At 31.2% G+C, this 15,141-nt stretch overlaps 1 protein-coding gene across 6 annotated transcripts in view; it reads left to right on the top strand.

The window, feature by feature from the left end:
• LOC101503279 (uncharacterized) overlaps nucleotides 1–9,382 on the top strand; it is a 118,635-nt gene extending 109,253 nt beyond the window's left edge. For 2 of the 6 annotated variants that reach the window (XR_012163653.1, XR_012163640.1), the window contains 2 exons: nucleotides 6,349–6,423; nucleotides 6,975–6,989. Coding sequence is in view for 3 of the 6 variants with exons in the window: in XM_073370216.1 (XP_073226317.1) it covers nucleotides 1,926–2,000; nucleotides 6,349–6,423; nucleotides 6,975–6,987 (163 nt within the window). In the remaining 3 variants the exon portion in view is untranslated. Of the gene's footprint in view, nucleotides 1–1,925; nucleotides 2,001–6,348; nucleotides 6,424–6,636; nucleotides 6,728–6,974 lie in introns of those variants that run through there. The other 4 variants (XM_073370217.1, XM_073370216.1, XM_073370218.1 and 1 more) reach the window with 4 other exon arrangements.
• The last annotated feature ends 5,759 nt before the right edge of the window (nucleotides 9,383–15,141 follow it).

The following is a 15,141-nucleotide window of genomic DNA, read 5'->3' as shown; positions in this document are numbered from 1 at the left end:
TTTTTATGGATCAGGAAGACTTTTTTGTTCTGCTTCACCACATGCTCAAAACTAGACATGAAGTATCACAGATTCACTGTGTCAAGACTGTTAAAGTCTCGTTTATGCGATTTAAAGTCCCTCTTATGCCCTTTAATTTAAAGTGTATAAGAGGGACTTTAAAGCGCATAAGAGGGACTTTAGCAGTCTTGACACAGTGAATCTGTGATACTTCATGTCTAGTTTTGAGCATGTGGTGAAGCAGAACAAAAAAGTCTTCCTGATCCATAAAAAGGAAGAAAAATAAATAGTAGTAATAGTAGTAGTAGAGAGGCTTAAAAGAAAATGATAGGTATTGACTTACTGCAATGGAGGCAAAGAAAGGAGCAACACACAAAGCATCAATGTTAGACACTGAGGTGTGAACTCGAAGGCCATAAGATCCATAAGTCAATATGGTGGCAGAAATAAGAGCAATGTGGTGTTTTGGCAACCGATGCCGCTGTGCAACCTCTTTGATCCATGATGAGACTATCTGAAATTGCAAGATTAGGAAAATCATCATCAAGGGAAAATAAATAATAACAATGTATATCAATTGAGGAATATACAAATTGAAACCTGTTTGAGGTTGTCAATAACGTTTTTCCTTTTATGTTCCTCTTGTGGAGAGGGAACAAGTCCTTCATCACCTATAAACTGCACATAACAGTTGCTAAAGAAAAGAAAGAAAGAAAAAATTAATAGCAATAATAAATATAAAAGAATTACCTACCTAAAGGAGAGACATGGACCTTTGATTATCCATTGTGAAGAAGAGTGAATGTGAAGGAGGAAGACAATACATAACGACACCACTTGGAATTGGGCGGTGAGAAATTGGCGCATTCAAATCCAATTCCACACAATTATGCAAAGCCCTTTTGCTTTTTCTTTTTATTTCCAACAAATAAGGAAGGAAAATGCTAAACCCCAAAATAACTTCCACCACAACGAATACAAATATAAAAATAGTGTTTCGTTTCGTCTCAATTTCTAAAACCGCAAGAGAAATAAAAGAATATCCTCTTTGTTTTCTCACAACCTATATTAATGTTTAAGAATATCCTCTTTGAAGTGACAACAAAATGAAGAACAATTGAGAATTTGAAACACTCCCTCATACGTGAATCCTTAGTTTATGTGGCTCTCTTCAGTTCGGTTTAAGTACGCGATGGTGGTACGAAAGAGTACACAGTCCACAATGAATGGGTTTAATAACACAACAAAATGGGTTGCCAGACCAGTCCTGGGTCTGATTAATTTAAATTTTAGGTTTTTATCGAACTAGAATGACAACAATTGAACATTCACCCTTTTGGTTCTCTCTCTTGTCTTTCTTTCAAATACCACAAGTAATTGCATCGCCTTTCAGTTGTCTCATTGTTGTGGTGAGAGAGTCTTTTGTGAGGACTTTTGCAGCCACAAAATCAACCCTTTGTGAGGGTAAAGGCCGCCACGAAGGCAAGCCATTTATGGCCGCCCGGGCCGCCACAAAAGAATAGATCCGTTGCACTTTGTGGTGGCAAAGGCCGCCACAAATTCCCATAGTTCCGTTGCACGTTGTAGCCGCCCAGGCCGCCACAACGGACTTAACTTGTAACCGTTAAAGCCGCCACAAAGGATTTTATACCATTGGCTTTTGTGGCTGCTTTGGCCGCCACAAAGGATCAACCATTTTCTATAAATATACCTCCACTACTCTTATCATTTTTCACTTCTACCTTCTCTCTAAACCTTCTTTCTTAATTTTCTCTCCACCTTGTCTCTACAAAAATTATTTCTCTAAGTTTTTTCTTTACTATCTTGAATTTTGGTAAGTTTATATTATATATTTAGTTTTTGAATTTTATATTTGATTTGAAGTTAGTTATTTAATTAATATTATTGAATTTTTATTTTGACAGTGGTGATATATTGTGTTTACTTAGAAGAGTTGTGAGATCTGTGAAAGCTTCAAGTATGACACTACCCGACATCAAGTTAGTATTTTATACATTTTAAATATAAATTAGTAAAATATTTGATATTATAAATATATTTATATTATGTTTAAAATATAGATTAGTAAAATGTGTTTTATTATAGATTTTTTATAAAAAAAAAATAGAAATTATGTTGTTTACATAATATATGATAAATAAAAATTTGAAACATGTAAAACTTATTGATTTTAATATAACTTTTTTTAAAAAATATTATTAAAATTGATGATATTAATATTTGTTGTTAGTTATTAAAAAGAGTTGCAGTTGAGTTCGTACAAAAAATTTATATACTTTAATAGTCTCTATTTTTGTTTATATATATAGGAGTTATTTTATGAAACATTTCATTAAACATCATTTAAAATTTTATTTCAATTTATATAATTATTGTCTTGATAATAATTTATTATATTGTTTGCAAATGCTCCCCTAATTGACATATAAAGTATGTCAAAAATTATATATAGTGCTTTTGAAAAATATAGCAATTAATATATAAAAAATTGATATATGTATATATATTATACACACACACACACACATAATTTATATATTTATTTAATTTTTAGAATAAACATATATATTTACACACATATATGGATATAGACCGTAGTTAGGTGTACGATAGAAATTTTCCTGGAAGGAAAGGTCTTAAACAACGTTTTGTTAACAAGGTTGAAGAATTTGTCAATTTTGCGAGAGTGCGGAAAATTGTCGAAGATGAAGTGAGATGAGATGTCCATGTTGTTTATGTCGATGTAGACGGTTTAAAAGTGAAGATGAAATAAGAGAGCATTTATATGTAGATGGATTTATGCCTAACTACTGGATTTGGACTAATCATGGGGAAGAGTCTCTGATGGTGTCTACTACTAGTATAGGTGTGGATAATAACATAGGTCCTTCAAGTAGTACTAACGTGTTAGGTGTAGATTATTATAACTATCAACACTTTGAGGTGATGAATGATATGATTTCAGATGCTGTTGGGGTTAATTTTTCATTCAATGAAGATCAATTTGACGATACCGATGGACTTCCGAATGAAAAAGCTCAGAGATTTTATGGTCTTTTGAAATAGACAAATAAACTGTTGTTTGAAGGATCTCCAAAATCAAAGTTATCAATGTGTATTAGACTATTAGGTCTAAAGTCTCAATTTCATGTTCCTGATTTAACTTTAGATTTGATGACTAAAATTATGCTAGACGCCACACCTGTTAGAGATGGTTTGCCGCAATGTTATTATGATGCTAAACAGTTAGTGTCAAAGCTAGAATTAGGTGTCAAGAGGATTGATTGTTGTGTTAAAGGTTGCATGTTGTATTATGACAATGAATTTGGTATAAATGATGCCAACTTAGTTGAATGTAAGTTTTATCATCAACCAAGATATCACCATAGGAATAACTCAAGGGTAAGTAGGGGAAAATCAATTCCAAGGAAAGCAATGTTTTACCTACCTATTGTATCAAGATTGTAGAGAATGTTTGCATCAATGCAAACTGCAGGAAAGATGAAGTGGCATCATGAGAATTGTAACACCCCGTTTTTCATAAGCGAGGGTAAAGATATGCCAAAGGTACATGTTGTTAATGGTGTGGCCTGTAAACCACAAGGTTATGGACAATGGCACAATTGGACAAAAAGATGTATTTTTTGGGATCTACCGTATTGGAAAGATAATCTTTTGAGACATAATCTCGATGTAATGCATATTGAGAAAAATTTCTTTGACAACATATTTAATACTGTGATGAATGTGAAAGGAAAAACAAAAGATAATGACAAAGCCAGAAAAGACATAGGTATATATTGCAGACGACCAGATTTGTTGTTGGTGGAACAAAACGGCAAGACCCTAAAACCTCGTGCGAATTACACTTTATCTACTGATGAAGCCAAATCTGTTTATCGTTGGATCAAAGAGTTGAAGACCCCTGGCGGTTATTGTTCTAATTTGGCAAGATGTGTTGATGTAGAAAATGGGAGGATGCATGGGATGAAAAGTCATGATTGTCATATATTTTTATAGTGTTTACTTCCTATTGCCTTTAGTGCTTTACCGACACATGTATTGAACCCACTTATTGAAGTGAGTCAATATTTCAAGAATTTGTGTTCTTCAACCATCATTGATAAAGATCTCATCAAGATGGAAAATGACATTTCGAGGATTCTATGTAAGTTGGAGAAAGTATTCCCTCCTGGGTTTTTTGATTCCATGGAGCATCTCTGAGTGCATCTTGCAAGTGAAGCTAGGCTTGGTGGACCAGTTCAGTATAGATGGATGTATCCATTTGAAAGGTGATATATATATACATATACATACACTTGATTTTCAATATACATATATATATATATACATGGAGCTTATTGTACATCTCATTTATATTATAGGTTCATGGGTTATTCAAAACGGTCGGTGAAAAATAAAGCTAGAGTTGAGGGCTCAATTTTTTCATCTTACCTACATCATGAAACAACACACTTTTGTTCTCATTATTTTAACAATGAAACGTTGTCACCAGTTAACGGAAGAAACAAAACTTATAGTGTTATACGTCACCCACATGCTTTATCAGTTTTTTGCTTGTCTGGTCATCATGCTTGTAGGGATTTTCTGATTTTCTAGCCAAGTGACAAAGTATTTAACAAACATTCATCCCTTCCATTCTCAGAAAACTCATGCAAACAAAAACAAAATTGCAATAAAATGGCAAAAAATGAGGAAAACAAATGAATTGATGACAGTGAAAAGAGAGAACTAACCTTGGAAAGATGAGAAGGAGGATAACTTTGGAGATGTGTGAAGAAAGAAATTTTTGGGGACTGTTGTGAGAAAACAAAGAGGATATTCTTTTATTTCTCTTGCGGTTTTAGAAATTGAGACGAAAGGAAACGTTGTTTTTATATTTGTATTCGTTGTGGTGGAAGTTATTTTGGGGTTTAGCATTTTCCTTCCTTCTTTAATAGAAAGAAAAAGAAAAAGAAAAAGAAAAAGGGCTTTGCAGACTTGTGTGGAATTGGATTTGAAAGCGCCCATTTCTCACCGCCCAATTCCAAGTGGTGTCGTTATGTATTGTCTTCCTCCTTCACACTCACTCTTCTTCACAATGAATAATCAGAGGTCCATGTCTCTCCTTTAGGTAGGTAATTCTTTTATAGTTATTATTGCAATTACTTTTTTCTTTCTTTCTTTTCTTTAGCAACCGTTGTGTGCAGTTTATAGGTGATGAAGGACTCGTTCCCTCTCCACAAGAGGAACAAAAAAGGAAAAACGTTATTGACAACCTCAAACAGGTTTCAATTTGTATATTCCTCAATTGATACACATTGTTATTATTAATTTTTCCTTGATGATGGTTATCCTAATCTTGCAATTTCAGATAGTCTCATCATGGATCAAAGAGGTTGCACGACGACATCGGTTGCCAAATCATAGTAGTCGTCAAAATGTTGTGTTTTTTAATTTATTTTGTGAAGCCTAAAATTTGAGAGGAAGAAGAAAGAATGAAGCCTAAGGTTCGAGAGGAAGAAGAAAGGTTGAAGACAATGTTTTCACAGAGAGGGTGAGATGGTAACTGGATTCGGCGGCTAGAGTTTGTTAGGGTTGATTGTATCAATGCTATTTATAGTGAAAACAATCACTGCAAGAAATCCTCCCATTTGTGGCCAACCTACAAATATTTTGTGATCGAAAAAGACCCTCACAAATTAGTGACCGAAAAAGCCCTCACAAATACAAAAATTCAAATTGGTCTTTATTTGTGGCTGAAAAAGCCCTCACAAAAAATTAAAATTTTAGCTGGATTTTGTTGTTGTCTAAGCCCTCAAAAAATCACAACGTTGTCATTTTGTGAGGGCTTCGGCCAAAACAAAATTCAGCTGAAATTGGAGCGTTTTGTGAGGGCTTTTGCAGCCACAAAATCAACCCTTTGTGAGGTTAAAGGCCGCCACAAATGCAAGCCAATTATGGCCGCCCGGTCCGCCACCAAAGAATAGATCCGTTGTACTTTGTGGCGGCAAAGGCCGCCACAAAGGACTTAATTTGTGACCGTTAAAGCCGTCACAAATATCCCTCCAAAGGATCAACCACAAAGGATCAACCATTTTCTATAAATATCCCTCCACTACTCTTATCATTTTTCACTTCTATCGTCTCTCTAAACCTTCTATCTAAATTTTCTTTACACCTTCTCTCTACAAAAATTATTTCTCCAAGTTTTTTCTTTACTATCTTGAATTTTGGTAAGTTTATATTATATATTTAGTTTTTGAATTTTATTTTTGATTTGAAGTTATTTATTTAATTTATATTATTGAATTTTTATTTTGACAGTGGTGATATATTGTGTTTACTTCGAAGAGTTGTCAGCTCTGTGAAAGCTTCAAGTCAGACACTACCCGACATCAAGTTAGTATTTTATACATTTTAAATATAGATTAGTAAAATATGTGATATTATAAATATATTTATATTATGTTTAAAATACAGATTAGTAAAATATGTTTTATTATAAATTTATTATAAATAAAAAAATAGAAATTATGTTGTTATTTACGATGCCTCTAAATTTGTCAAAAGTGATATTTTGAGTGACGTGGACTTCATTTAGTATTTTTTCAGTAATAGCTTCTTATGGGACTCAGAATTTATCAGCAAATATATTAATCAAGCTTTTGTGGGGGAGGCTTAGTTCTTTAATTAGAGGTTGAAGGTCAGTCATCCCATCTCTTAAATCAGAGGATGAGGGCCAGTCATCCCTGCTCTTAAATTAGAGGATGCGGGTCAATATCCCGTATATTAAATAATAGGGTGTGGGTTAGTGTCTCAACTTTAAATTTAACCACTAAATATGAAATGTCGTGAATGCATTTAATGAATGAACATTTCCCTTCATTTTCATCTTTTTCTTTTCGATCAACTTTTTTTTAATTTTTTTTATTTCTTTCATCTCTTTACAGACATGATACTTGATTCATGGATGAAAAATGTGCATCACTTCAAATAAATGGTGGTGATTGTCCTTTTGATCTTTAAAGAGATTTTTTCTTACATCATCGACTTGATCTTTAGTTGCCCCTGCCTTACATGTAAAGACATCATACTAGTTTTGGACTCTTGACATTCACATATTTTGTGCCCCAATATATGATTATCATAAAAATGCATTTTGACAAAAAAGATTTAAAACACAAGAAAGTAATGAAGGAAGGTTCAGACAATGATATTTAATGAAAAAAATCTATGGTACAAAAAAAAGAATTCATAGAAAGATAAGAAGATAAGGTGATCTCATATGGGTAAATGACCCCATCTGTTAGTAGTTTTTCATAAAAGAAGTGTGCCAATAAATTATTCCATAATTTCAATAGCATTATTAACCAACTTTGGAGAATATGATTTGTCTCAATTTATCTTCACAACCTTTCAGAATATATTGATTCAACTTCGACCTGTGTAAGCCATATTATTTGCACATTTTCCTTATAACTTATTCATTCTATTGTTTTTTTTTTTTTTGCCCTAATTTTTAACTAGGTTGCCCTTCTTGGTTTTTGACCTAAAAGGTCTTCATTCATTTTCACCTAGGTCGCCCCTTCTTGTTTTTGACCTAGCAGGTCTTTATTCGACTTTATATCTTCACTTTTTCCAAGTTGTCCTTTTGGATTTTCTGCCTCGTTTATATTTACTTATTTTTGTACCCTAATTTTTGCATAGGTCGCCCTTTCAGGTTTTCAACCTAACGGGTATTTATTACAATTATTTTTATACCCTAATTTTTGCCTAGGTCTCCATTTCAGGTTTTCAACCTAGCGGGTATTTATTATTTTTTTATACCATAATTTTTGCCTATGTCGTTCTTTTGGATTTTCAACCTAGCGGTCTTCATTTAGATGTAATACTTTTTGAAGCATCAATGTGTGAAAGTATATGCAATATCATCAATGTTTTCAACATAATGTTTAGTTGAGGTTTTCTTCAATTGTCGTTGAATGTTCATACAAGATTTGATATTTTTCTTTAGATGGGTGGATTTTTTCATGACATTAAAGTAGTAAGCGATAATGATGAAAGTTCAACATAGACGACCCAACTTCTAGAAGTTTACCTGTGGCGAAAAGCCAAAAATGTATGTCCATGACTTAGAAGTAGGGGGTGGAGGATGAAGATGAATCTCATTAGTATCAAGTTCAGATCTTGTAGACAAGTTACTTGAGGTAGACCTAGACTAAAGGTAAAAATTGTTGGACTTATGAAATCAAGGGGTAAACATGAGTTCTACGTATTCATCCATGATTCAGATAATCTTTTTAGACTTATTGATGTTCATCCATGATATAGACATAAGGTCTTTTAGTTGATCCAGATAACCTTTGTATGTTTCAATTCATCCATGATTTTAGTCCGAGAACATTTTCGGTAAGGGTGTCATGATTCTTTTTTTCTTTTTTTCTTTTTTTGCTTTTTTTTTCATTTTTTTCTTTTTTTGTTTCTTGAAGGAAAATGTTATGAGAATGTAAGAAAGTGAATGCAATGATTATGCATTTAATTGAAATATTTTACTACCTCTTAATATGCAACCACTTTTTCTAAAAAAAATGAAGAGAAGAAGAAAAACATGTTGTAAAATAAAATAAAAGATGAAACATGCATGATTATGCAATGCATTGGGATATAGCTAGAGTAAATTTTTTTTCTTCATATATACATGTATCCTACATGATTCTTTTCTTAATTGATGGCTTTTTATTGTGAACCTTTACTATGGGTGGCTCTATAGTTCTGAATCGGTTCCTAGAGCACACAACTCAATTCTAAAATATTAAACCAATTAATAGGTAAACTATTAAAATGAAAATATTCTAGAAAAGGTCAACTCTAGGTAAGACTTTCATGACAACCAAACAGGATGTACATCCAGAAGATTATCAGTAGACAGTCTCTAACTTATCTTAGGTTTGCACTCAGCCCGGGTATAGAGCCTACTCATAAGTGTATGAATTGTGTTAAGGTGTAAATAAAATAAAATAAAATAAATCATCACAATAAAAATAAATTGACAAAACACATATAATTATATTCATAAGATAAGAAAATAAATAAAACAATAGGGGTAATATAAATAAAATAATAAATAATAAAATAATTATATATAATTAATTAGATTAGGCCTAACTCTCAAAAATCCCTAGTGAAGTCGCCAGCTGTCGCGTCTGGTTTGTCCGTCAAAAAAAGAAGTCGCCACCAATTTTTTTTTATTAAAGGAAAAATTGAATAAAACCTAAAATAATGATTTTTGAACTAAAAATTTGAATTCGGGAGTCGATTACGGGTAGGGAAGTATTACCACCTTACAACGTCCGTTAAAACGGTTATCCTATAACTAATTATATACAAACTATTTATTTATTTTTACCATAAAAAGAATAATAATAAAACAAGAAATTAAATTATTTAAATTAATAAAACAAGAAAAAAATATTTTTTTATTAAAATCAAAACACACGTAGTTATTGTGTAGAAAATATTTATGTGTTGATCGATTTTATTATTAATTTTACTTTTTATACATATATCAAAATAAATTAACAACATAATGGTGATAATAATAGGAGTGATGTGTTGTATATTGATTTGTGTATCGTTTTATTTTAAAGAAACATTTTTTACTACTTTTTGATTTTTATAAACTGTAAATGATAAAATTCAAGAGTAGATATGTGAGTCGGCGACGCATATGTGGCGCGAACCGACGACGGTAATAATAAGAGAATTTAAGATCTAACGAACAAGAAATAAAACACAATATAGATGAGAGATCACAAATTTGATAAAGAAATAATCGATTATACAACAATCAAATTGATTTTTATTAGTTGATTCCAAAACTTGATCCTGAAACCAAAAACAATTATTGTTTATATCATACGTGCATAGAATAGTAAAAAAAAAAAAACTCTATAACAATAATAATGTAAAAAAAAAAATAGACAAGAAGAAAAAAGGAAAATAAATGTTTACCGCACTGGAAAGGTTCATTACTAGCTCGTTCCAATCTTTCTTCTCTATTTTCTCTCTATTATTCTCTCTTCTCTTTTATATTTTTGTGCTCTCAATTGTGCTTCCAATTTCTCTCAATTGTGCTCCGAATTTTTTTCCTGTCCCCGGTTGTCCTATTGTGGTAGACTATTCATAGACTTTTTGGGTGTAGATTACAAAAGACAAGAGAATAATTGCCAATAAATTACCATCGGTTTCTTTTCATTTAATTGGCTACAATTATACTGATTCTTATTATCATTGATTCATTTTTTCGGTTTCTTTTCTATTCAATTGACCACCATTATACTGATTTTTAATACCATTGATTTATTTCTTTACGGTTTCTTTTCATTCAAGTGATGACCATTATAATAATTTTTATTACCATAAATTCAATTAAATACATTTATTTTTATTTTTTATTTTATTTAGAAAATAGTAAAATTTTATGGAAAGGAATCAGAGTCAAATAGAAACCAAACACAATCCATGATTTTCTAAAAATCTGACAATTTATTTTTATTATTATTTTCATCATTATTGTTGGTATGTATGACCTCGTAATAAGCGGAATATATCAGAATGTATCAGTTCTTTATGAAATTAAATCAATTTCATACACACAGCGGAAATTAAATTGTGGCATACAAAATTAGCAAGTTTTATTAGATTGATATGAGATTAATCAAGATGCATACAAGTCAAATTATCAGATTAAACAATATTACTTATCACAGAATATGTTTAATATGCATCTAATTTTAATCACATATACAGATATATCAAGATAGTAAATCAAAGGAGTTAAGGGTTAGAGAAAATTGCACCAAGAATTTATACTGGTTCAGTTGTCAACTTGACAACCTACATCCAGTCCTGCAAATCCAAACGGATTTCAGATTTTCTTCTCCAATAGAAAGAATCAATTACAGATTGTCCAGTTTCCTCCCCGAAACCTATCTATCTTAATGATCTCTTTCCTATTGATCACCCTCTGATCCTTGTAGATACTCAGCAATCTAACACAGAATCAAAGTACGACTCTTTCTTGTTGAACACTCTTCACCCAAGAAAGTAGTCACCAGTTTCTAGCTGGCTTTTCTCGCTTTCGTTTTTGTTTAAAAGAATTATTACAAACAGAATACAGGAAGAACAAAAAGTAGTCTTCAATCTTGGTCAATGTGGCTTCTCACAATTCTGGATATTCAAAGATTTGTTTATGAGAATCCTTGTCTTTCAAGATCACTTTTCCAGCTATCTAATTGATTGTTGATTATCTTCTTTTTCTTTTGATCTGAAAAAGTAATCTCAATGTATTAACCAAGTGTTATTGTGTATCAAGAATATTCAATGTATATTTCAGATTGATATCATTGTTATTATCATTCATGTTATTGAAAGACAGATTGAAGACAGTTTATATAGTTTCTGAAAAACACATTAATCAATCGATTTACCAATCGATTTCGTAAAGTGATAAACCAGTCTAATCGATTTGCCAATCGATTATCGTGTGTCTTGTTTTTCTTGAATCTTGAAACTATATAAGCCAATCGATTTACCAATCGATTCTTTAAACAACATTTCTCAGTGATTATGTTAAGACTGATATGAATCGATTTCGTAATCGATTTGTTAAGTCTTCATAATCGATTAACAAATACTTAAAATCGATTTGGTCACACGCTCAGAGTTCACTGGGTTTTCAAAAGGTTCTGTCAATCGATTTGCCAATCGATTGTGTTTAAGTCAGTGACTCAGCTATTTTGATACTAATCGACGTGCCAATCGATTTGTATGTATTTGTCTGAAAACGTTCTTACCTGGGATTTGGTTCAATCGATTTCCCAATCGATTTCGACCAAATTTAACTTGATTGAAATATTACAACATAGATTGTCCAATCGATTTGTATGTCACAGGAAAAGTTATTTTGCAAGTGATTTTTAAGTAATCGATTTGCCAATCGATTACCCTTAAAACTGGGGTTCCACTGTGACTTGTCCAATCGATTTGCCAATCGATTTATTTCAATCAATTTTACTTTGTGAATTGTATAATCGATTTGTCAATCGATTACCCTCAAAACTGGGATGCTACAGTCAGTCGATTTCCCAATCGATTATACAATCACAAACATATACTTATCCTTGCACCCTTGTTATGAAATCGATTTCCCAATCGATTTGCTTCAGTCAAAAGTCAACTTTTTGTTGATTTCTTGTGTTCCAAGCAACCTATTCCAAGTGTGTAGGATTTGATTGTTGTTCCTGAAATCTTGCTCAATTCAAATATTAGATTTATCATGTATTGTATGAACATTGTTGAATTATTAATTATGTCAAAATTAGGAATCAAAGGATCAAAATCCAACAATTATTAGTTTTTTTTTATTATTTTTTTATATTCATTAAAAATCATAAAGTAGCAGACAAAATTAGGTGTCAACAATACCCGAATTCGTTCCACTGACAGTTACCTTGACGACAAAAACAACGTTAGACTTCCTTGACCGACATTCGTCGACTGCTTGGGTATACGACTCCATCTCAATCATGGCTACTTATACAGGGAAGGTAGTGAGGACAAGTAGGAGAGTTGGGGCACTATATCTCGTTGAGCTCACTTCCAACAGGATCGACTATCTGGTACCTTCAGGATTGGTGCTCGAGATAAATGGAGCATGGGAAGATGTAAAGGATGTCTCAGTTAGAGTTGAGGCCGAGACCACCGTTGGAGCTGGGGATACAATGGTTGGGTCGGAGACTGGCGGGAAGGATACTTTGAGGAGGAAGTTACTTCTATGGCTGATGATGATGAGGAAATTACTTCGAGGAGAGATATTACGTCAGAAGGAATTTGTGGAGTCCATGTTCCATTTTTTTGACGTGATCATGGGAGGTAGTATTCTTAGAGCAATACTTATGTGCAAGTGTCTGCTGAGAATACCCCAGGGGTATAAGCAATGTGTGATAGGTCTCATAGTCTCGATGTATTTTCTATTTGTATACTGTAGATTATTGTCCCCAAAACTATTTTAGTTTGTTTTTATATATAATGTAATTATTTATGACTTTCGTTGTTTTGTATTACGACGTATGATTTTATTAAATTGCTTTTAAATAAACTGGACTCGCGCTTTTAAAATTTCGGGGTGTTACATAACGCCCCAGATTTTGATCCAAGACATTACTTAAAGATATTTGTTTTCTTTTAAGACCGACAATTTTTTCTCTTAAGAGTAGTAAATTTTGTAACAAAAAAAATTTCGCTAGAAAATAACTTAATATCATTTTTGTAAAGGAACAAAATGCGATTTACTAGATATCATTATTATATATTTTTTTCTTGCAAGGATAATTTCCTAATTGTTAGAAAAATATTCACTTAAGTCCAAAAATAGGGTAAATTATCTTTAAGTGAAATAAAAATAATGTTGATTCAAATTTTTCTTAGCGGAAAAACCTCACCTCGGAATTTCTATTTAAAATTAACGATGAAACATAAATAAACTTTAGAAATATATCACTTGATTTTATCAATACAAACAATATTTTTAAGTCAAAATCTCTTTTTTCTCAAACACGTGCACCAATCAAACATCATTCATGCAACTCTTCGATATCATTAGTATCTAAATGTTGGTGTAAGAGGTAAATTCATTCCACGACAAAACTAAACCAAATAGATATTTAACAACATTAAAATATTAATATAAAACCTTTTCGTAATAAAAGACTTAAAGAAATCAATTTTTTAATAATTCACAAAGATGTATCAAAAGTCACAAAATGCATCTAAATAAATCAAGTAGCAACTCACTTCAGAACAAATAATTAGATCAAAATAAAAATAACAATAAAATGTATTCAAGTTATGCATGCTCCTAAAAATATATGATCTGGATATAACCAGCCACACAGAAGTCACTTATATCAATGGAGAAAATTAAACTAGCCACACAAGCGTCCACACATAAGTCACTCATACCAATGGAAAAAATTAAACCAGCCACACAGACGTCCACAAAGATGCATATGATATATCATGAAATGATAATGATGCTCAAAATGTACATATCACCAGCCACTTCAGCAACCACAAAGATAATAATATTTAAAACACAAATTACCAGCCACTTAGACAACCACAAAGATAAAATATTCAAGATTAAATTTTAATCAGATACGACATAAAGGTTTTATTCTCATGAATGCTTACAATAAAGAATCAGTAATTTTGCTATCTCAAATATATAACACACAAACACGTGAATAAATTTCTTAGAGTCGTAACTTTTATTTTATAAACTATAAAATTTGATTAGCGACGTGTTATTGATAGACATCAAAACTCAAATAACGAAGAACACATGCAAATATCAACTTTATTTCTTCTACTATAAAATTTATCCAATTATTAGTCATTTAGGCATACAAATCAAGGTTTACCAATAAACACATCACAAAAATCAACTTAATCATGTTATCACAATTAAAAATTAAAATTTTCCATCAATTCCCCCAAAGGTTCATATAGTATTCATAAGTATCAAAACTTGGAAATGAAATAACACAAAAATCAAAACATTAAATTAAAAACATTCTAACAAACATATTAGTCATGAGATCATAATAAAAATAATAACTTTATAATTAAGTACACTTAGAAAACACAAAAATTGCAACTTTACATCAAATATATGACAACAAATATGTTACTCATGTTATAATAATAAAAATCAAAATTTTATAATTAAGTTTATCAAGGCAAACATATTACTCATACAAACAAAACATTATAGTTAAATTCTTTAAGGCAAATATAAAATCAACATTTTTCTTTTAATACATTAAGACATCATATCAATATCTTACAAACTATTAATTTAATATCTAGTCTAACCTTTCATGGAGAAAATTTGGGTATTTAGGAGAAAACAAAAATATGTATGGGAATAAAATAGTTATGAGATCAAAAATTACCTAAAATTCTTTTTGTAGATAATTAAAATAAAACTATAATTATGAATTACGAGAGAGAAAGGCGTGAGATATAATAAAGGAAGAAATTTTTTTTTTTTGT

Source organism: Cicer arietinum, chromosome 6 (assembly GCF_000331145.2).
Source record: "Cicer arietinum cultivar CDC Frontier isolate Library 1 chromosome 6, Cicar.CDCFrontier_v2.0, whole genome shotgun sequence".
NCBI lineage: Eukaryota > Viridiplantae > Streptophyta > Magnoliopsida > Fabales > Fabaceae > Cicer > Cicer arietinum.
This window is presented reverse-complemented; position numbering and strand designations above follow the sequence as displayed.